The sequence below is a fragment of the Megascapheus bottae genome, chromosome 16 (assembly GCF_031878675.1).
Source record: "Megascapheus bottae isolate mThoBot1 chromosome 16, mThoBot2.hap1, whole genome shotgun sequence".
Taxonomy (NCBI): Eukaryota; Metazoa; Chordata; class Mammalia; order Rodentia; family Geomyidae; genus Megascapheus; species Megascapheus bottae.
Window position 1 is genome coordinate 490,406 of NC_143524.1, and position 6,750 is coordinate 497,155.

General features: G+C 61.2%; 1 protein-coding gene across 2 annotated transcripts; it reads right to left on the reverse strand.

Annotated features, from left to right (window-relative positions):
- Positions 1 to 837: 837 nt before the first annotated feature.
- On the reverse strand, positions 838 to 4,414 carry Gatd1 (glutamine amidotransferase class 1 domain containing 1). 2 transcript variants are annotated; one of them, XM_090347105.1, is made up of 8 exons: positions 4,336 to 4,414; positions 3,105 to 3,181; positions 2,626 to 2,731; positions 2,295 to 2,402; positions 1,701 to 1,795; positions 1,272 to 1,365; positions 996 to 1,107; positions 838 to 916 (listed from the first exon to the last, which is right to left on the reverse strand). In XM_090347105.1, the coding sequence occupies exons 1-8, from the start codon at positions 4,397 to 4,399 to the stop codon at positions 910 to 912; spliced, it is 663 nt and encodes a 220-aa protein (XP_090203231.1). In that variant the 5' UTR covers positions 4,400 to 4,414; the 3' UTR covers positions 838 to 909. The 2 variants fall into 2 exon arrangements, with proteins under 2 accessions (XP_090203231.1, XP_090203233.1); XM_090347107.1 differs by lacking the exon at positions 838 to 916 and having other exon boundaries at positions 992 to 1,107.
- Positions 4,415 to 6,750: the final 2,336 nt, after the last annotated feature.

A 6,750-nucleotide genomic window follows, 5' to 3' on the forward strand; every position in this document is an offset into this window, starting at 1 on the left:
ACAGACTGAGTTCAAACCCCAGGATTGGCCAAAAAAGAAAAAACTACTAAAAGAAAAAAAAAAAAAAAAGGTGGTTGACTGGAAATGTGACTTAGTAGTAGAATGCTCACCTAGCATGCATGCATGAAACCCTGGGTTTGACTCCTCAGTACCACATAGAAAAAAACAGAAGTGGCAGTGTGGCCCAAGGGGTAGAGTGCTAGCCTTGAGTGTAGAATGGCTCAGGGACAGAGCCCAGGCCCAGCAAAACAACAAAGCCTCAAGTGGTAGAGGCTAGCCTTCAACTAAATACCTCAGGGGCAGCGCTGGGGCCCTGAGTTCAGAACCCAGGACTTGCACACGTGCGCAGGCACGCACACACGCACAGACACAAATCTATGATATGATACAAGTATTTCTCAGTTCCAGATGAGAGGATGACAGTACTGTGTCCACCCCCAGTCCAGCTCCATCCTCAGCTACCAGAAAATTCCCCACTCACCTTTGGCCAGGGTGAGAAGTTCTAAGTAGGTGAGATCTCCTAGTCTTCCATGACCCCGTCAATAGCTAAAGGGTGAGTGCAGCTGAGGCCCCAGCAGGAACCCTCCCAGCCCCAGCCCCTGTAACTGACCTCTGACTTCATGCTGATGGTAGACCAGCCCACTGCAAGCAGGTGTCAGAAACTCTCAACTTGATATACACCCAGCTGTCCCCACTTCCCACTGGATAACAGCATGGGACCTGAGGGCTCACCCCTTCCAGTAGAGCTAACACCACTGGGGGCTGACTACAAGAGGATTCTAGCAGTTCCAAGTCTAGGATGGGCCAAGGGCCGCTTTCATAGTCCTTAGGCATCAGCAGACGGGGCCAGAAATGAGTCTGGCTGCCTCTGGGGAAGCCAGGGCCGTCCCAAGGGTGACATCCACAGGATTACTTCCTATGGGGTAGACACGGAATCCAGGTCAATTCTTGGAACAAGGCAGGAGTCCACCCAAAGTCCTTTCCCAAAGCCTCACCGGCTGCCACAGAGGAAGAGCAGGTTCTGCACAGCAGGGACAGTGGAGTTGGCATTCTGGCCAGTGACCAGGTGTCGGTCCAGCACGACATGCACAGCATCAGGCTCACTGGCTGGGAGGACAAAGTGCACAGGCTTCAGGGCTCCCTTAAGCCCACTCTCCCAGGTGAGGGCCATGTCTCAGAGCCAGTCCCAGGCCTGCAAGACACGGCTTGAGAGCTGGCCTGGCTGCTCTCTCCCTACCCATGTCTAGAGTGGGGCGTGGATTGGGGCTCACCACTGAAACCAGCACCAGAGTCCTTCACAAAGTCCTCCACCACCAGTGGCAGGTGGGCGAAGCCCGGTGCTCTGACCAGCTCGTACACCGAGGGCTGTGGGGGAGGCCGCAAAGAAGCCCATCAGTTTTGGCAGTGGCAGAGCTTGCCTGCTCTGCCAAGACCAACGGGCTTGGGGGCCCCACCCACCCTGCAGGTCGGGAGAGGTAGGCGGGCCAGGGTCACTGTGGCTGGCCCAGAGCTCTGACACTGACACACAGATGGCCAGGATGAGATGGGCTGGCAGCCGGGGACCCATGGGGCTGCCTCTGCCTTCACAGCCTGTGCTCAGCACCCAGCAGCCCTTGCATCTGGGAAAAGCAAGGCTGCGGTGCATGCCTCTGCTGCTGGTGTCCTCAGCAGGGGACCCAGGCTGTCCATGCAGCACTCACCCCTGTCAGGCTGTAGCCGGTGAACACCCAGGACCTATCCTCGCCAGTGGCACAGCACAGGGCAGCAACACCGTGGCCAATGGCACAGATGGGCTCTGAAAGCAGCAAAGCACTTGAGGACGTGGACTCCAGCCAGACTCCCCATACATGATGTGTGACCTACAAGGTCCCCCCAGGTTTCAGGGGCATGAAGGGCGGGATGCTCCACTTCCCCCAGCTCTGTGGTGCCACCAGCAGCAGCCCAGGCCCCGCTCCACTCCTCACACCAGGGGCGCTGTGTGGAGCCCCAGCGAATCTGCAGGCCAGTCTTTCCTGACTGCTGCATTAGCCAGCAGGCCAAATGCCCAGCGTTCCCATCAGGAGCCCAGACAGCATCTGCCTGGCCAGCAGGGGCCAGGAGGGACACAAACAGACGGGAGGCAGCAGAGCTCACTTGTCACATAAGCAAGAACCACATGGCTCACTCCTAATCCTGCACCCACCCCCCACCTGCCTGTGTGGCCTGCTCCTCGGCTTCCCATCATCCATTGCTCAGCCACCCTCCACTCCGGCCCAGATGCCTGCTCTCGGCCTATCCCACTCCCTGTCACTCACTGCTCTCAGAGCGGAAGTGCTGCAGGATACGGGCCAAGGACCCACTACTGGCCAGGTCAGCGAGGGCACCGGGACAACTGGGGATCAGGAGGGCGTGGTACCGGGCACCTGGAAGTCATGGGCCAGAAGCCAAGGTCAGTTGCAGGAGTCCGCTGCCTGCTCACTTTCCTCATATGGCCCCAGCCCGCCAGCCTGGTTTGTGGTCCCCACCACCCAACTCTCCTAAGAGGAACACAAGGAGTTCGGGTCCCGAGGCCCGGCTAGCCCTGGCTAGCTCCAGAGGCAGAGGAGGACCACGCTCAGGCCCAGCAGGGAATGGATCTCAGCCCACCATCAATGGACTCCAGCTTGGCAGGGCTGGCATAAGCCTTGAGGCGGAAGTCCTGTACCCAGCGTGCATTGCTCTCAGTCACATCCACGAAGTCCAGGGCCTTCCCCTGTAAGAGCAGAACCCAGGGGCCAAGGGTCAACAAACTGTGCATGCTATCATGCCCAGGGAGCCTGGAGACAAGACGGGGGTGACCTCAAAGGAGCCTCAGGGCACAAAAGCAGCTGACAACTGGACCACCTACACCAGGGCCACGTGGAGTCAGCAGACCTCCAGCGTGAAGCCCAGGGAAACCCACATCAAGGCTGGTACACCCCCAAGTTTTGGGCGTGCATTCTACCACATCTTATAAAGGCACAGTAACTGTTCCACCCACTTCACAGGTTACTGCAAAACATGCAGTCATAGACTTGCAGTGTCACCCCAGTGTGACCTGTCTACACTGATGTCCACGGGGGGGGGGGGGGGGGGCCTGTACTCACCCCAGGGGTGGCCACCTGCAGGTTGAAGGCAGCACTGGCCAGGGTGAAGCAGTGGAGGAAGGACTGAGCTGACACACCTAAAGGAGAGGGCACCCCTGGGCATGGGCATGGCAGGACCAGCTTCCTCTCACCCCTCAGGCTGCCCTGATGCAAGTGGAACCTTTTTTGGTCCCCAGCCCACTTCCACAGCAGAGCTCACACACCCTTAGCAGGGCAGCAGCTCTTCAGGTCAAGAAAGTTAACACTCAGAGGATATGGGCAGAGTGGCACAGCTAGACATGTGTGTGTTCTGCCAGTCCTGGCTACTCCCTGCCCCCCAGGCCAACCACTCTACATCCCTCAAGGCAGGTTCTCTCCCTGGCACGGAACCCCCACCCCCAGGCCTCCAGCCAGCACTCACCGTGCCATGCACCTGCTCCCCGAGCCTCCCATCTTCCCCCACTAGAAGCCTTTCTAAAAGCTAAAGCTCAGCTCACCCACACAGAGCCGCAGCCACCATGGTGTGGTGGCGGTGGAGCAGTGGGGAGGGGCGCTGGAGCGCACAGGGCCCTAACATCCCTGACAGGCAGGGTCCCTTCCTCCCAAGGCTATGAGAGTCTGGCCTTCATCAGCTCTTTGCAGCTCCCTTCTGCTGAAAGGACGCTTCAAGGAGGATCAAGGCCAGCCTGGTGAGGTCCCCGGAGGAAGAGGATCGGGAGTGTGGGCTCCGCCCGACTCCACGGGACGCTGAATTCACAGTGTCCACCAAGAGACAAAGCCTCCAACGCCCCCTCACCCCACGGCAGGATCAGAGGGGCTGCGGGGCCCGGACTCACGCCGCCCCGGGCTGCCCTTCCCGGGCACACGGGGCGGGGGACTCCTGCTAGACTCCGGGCGCCCGCAGCCCGCCCTGCCCCGATGGGCCAGGCCCTGCCGGGGCGGTGCGCCGCCGCGCGGACCCGGGCCAGGCTAAGGCCACCAGGCCGGCCCCGAACCCGCGGGGAAAGCTCGGGGGGCGACCTCGCCGCCAGGCCGGGCGCGCAACTGCACCTGCGGGCTTCCCGGCCCGCCCGGCTGCCTGCCGGCCAGGTGAGCTCTGCCAGCCGCAGAGCGTCAGGGAGCGGCCTCCGTGGGACACGGCGGCGCCCGCGGCTCAACCGCGCGGACGTCTCCGGAGTGGAGCCCCGCGCCCAGAACCAGGGCTCCGGGCCGCTCTCCGCGACCGCGCCAGCCCCGGCTCCGCGCGCCTCACCTTCGGCGGCGCCGCTGGCCACGAGAAGACAGGCAGGACGACTGGTCTGCCGCTCGGACGCCATCGCCGCGCCCACAGCGCTCGCAGCGGATTGGGGAGGGGCGGGGCGTGCGTGCGCGGGGCGTAGCGTGCGTGCGCGGGGCGGGGCGTGCGTGCGAGGGGCGGGGCGTGCGAGCGCGGGGCGTAGCGTGCGTGCGCGGGACGGGGCGTGTGCGGGGCGGGGCGTGCGTGCGCGGGGCGGGGCGTGCGAGCGCGGGGCGGGGCGTGCTGCGGCCGGAGCGTCACGTGTCTGTCGTCCGAGGCGGGGCCTGGACGAGGCGCGTGCGTCGTCCCCGGGAACACCGGGCCCTCTCGCCCCCTAGCCCCGCATCCGCGGGGCGGGGCGGGAATCCGGACGCCTGAGGTGAGGAGGAGGGCGGAGGGCGGAGGGCGGAGGGCGGGGGCGGGCCGCGCGCGGTGGCCCCCGAGGCGGAGCCCTGCGGCCCCGGGTTCAAAGCCAGCCCGCGCGGGAGGACCCGAGACGCTCGGCCCCGCGGAGCTCTGGAAAGCGGGAGGGGCCCGGTCGAGGTGGGGCCCTGCCGTCGGACTGTCGACCGCCCTGGCGGGGAGCCACAGCCGAGGGCCTTGTGTCCATCCGGAGGACGCCGGAGCCTGGATGCGCGTGGGCCGCGGGCCCCGGAGGAAAGCGGAAGAGCTCGCCAGACGAGACTGCGCCGGAGCCCGGTCCCAGGGAGGAGGAGGGGGGGAGGGGGGAGGAGGGGGGAGGAGGAGGAGGAGGAGAGCGTCGGGCGGCCCGCCCCCGGCCGCCCCCCCGCCCCCCCCCCCGCGCACACCCCCCACACAGGAAACCATAAACGCAGCTAGTTTCTGTGGAGAGGGAGAGGAGGTTCCGGAGTTCTGCTGATGGCCATTCATTCCCCAGCTGGCCAGAGGAATGCTGGAAGCTAGAAAGGTTTGCTGCTCTCCATCCTCGTTTCTCGTCATCGTCGTAAGACTCCAGAGGACAGGAGCGTGTCCTACCCTTGTGAAAGAGGCTGTGCACAGAGATGAAGACAGCTGCGGCCATGACACAGCAACAGAGTGATTTACTAAGGGGAGCGAAACTAAATTCTCTCCTGTGAGAAAGAGACAGCGGGCTTTAGATCGTTTTGAGAAGGAAAGATACAGGGTGAGAGTAAGACCAGTAAAAGAAAAAGAAGAGGGATCAGCCAGCCTTCGTGGCTCGCAGCTCTAATCCTAGAGCCTAACCTTGAGCAGAAGAACTGAGGGACAGTGCCCGAGCCTTGAGGTCCAGCCCACAGTCAACCAAAAAAAAAAGGAAGTCAATATAGTCAGGGGTCAGTGGCTCACACCTGCATTCCCATCTTCCCATCTACTCAGAAGGCCAGGATCCGAGCATTGTTGTTCAAAACAGCCTGGACAGCGAGGTCCCTGAGACTCCTATCTTCAATAAACCACTCAGAAAAAAAAAAGCTGGAAAGCCAGGTGCGGTGGCTCACGCCTGGAATCCTAGCTGCTCGGGAGGCTGAGATCTGAGGATCAAGGCTCAAAGCCAGCCCGGGCACAAAAGAACCTGAATTTCATCTCCAATTAATCAGTAGAAAATGGGAAGTGGGGCTTGGCTCAAGGGTAGGGCAGTAGCCTTGAGCTGAAGAGCTCTGGGACAGCGCCCAGGCCAAGTTCAAGCCCCCCGTCTCACACACACACACAAAAAAAACTGGAAGTGGTACTGTGACTCATCTGGTAGAGTGCTAACCTTGAGCCCAGGACTTGCGTTCAAGCCCCAGAACTGCCAAAAAAACAAAAAGTTGGATTGGGGCCGGCAGTTTGGTCTAGTGTAGAGTGCCTAGCATACACGAAGACCTGGGTCCCTCAGCGCCACACAACAGAAAAGGCCAGGAGTGAAGACGAGGTGCGGCCGCTCAAGTGGCAGAGCTCCAGCCGTGAGGAAGCTCAAGGACAGTGCTCAGGCCCTGAGCTCAAGCCAGGACTGAGAGAGATTCAGGTCAGGACCAAGAAGGTTGTACCCCCCCACCCCCCCACCACCCGCACTTCCCTCAAGGAGGGATTTATGCAGAAGGGAATCACTGTTGTCACTTCTGGATGTGTCTGCCTACCAGACTCGGTGGGAGACTTAACAGTACCACCATTAAAGTCTCACTTGTGCTGCACTTTCTGCCTCCAAGTCCATTCTTTGAGGTTGAACACCTGAGCATGTTTCTTACAGAGGGACATTCAGAAGTGGGCTCTCAACAGGACCACTGGACGGCACGGATGGCTAACATCACTTTTTTTTTTTTTTTTTTTTTTTGCCAGTCCTGGGCTTGAGCTCAGGGCCTGAGCACTGTCCTTGGACTTTCTCAAGGCTAAAGCTCTACCACTTGAGCCTCAGCACCACTTCCAGCTTTTTCTATA

Coding starts and splice junctions, on each gene's coding strand:
- Gatd1 (XM_090347105.1), bottom strand. CDS start 4,399: ATGGCGTCCGAGCGGCAGACCAGTCGTCCTGCCTGTCTTCTCGTGGCC. Junction 2,732..3,104: donor TGCAGGTGGCCACCCCTGGG/GTGAGTACAGGC, acceptor CTGCTCTTACAG/GGGAAGGCCCTGGACTTCGT. Junction 1,108..1,271: donor CTCTGGTGCTGGTTTCAGTG/GTGAGCCCCAAT, acceptor TTGTCCTCCCAG/CCAGTGAGCCTGATGCTGTG.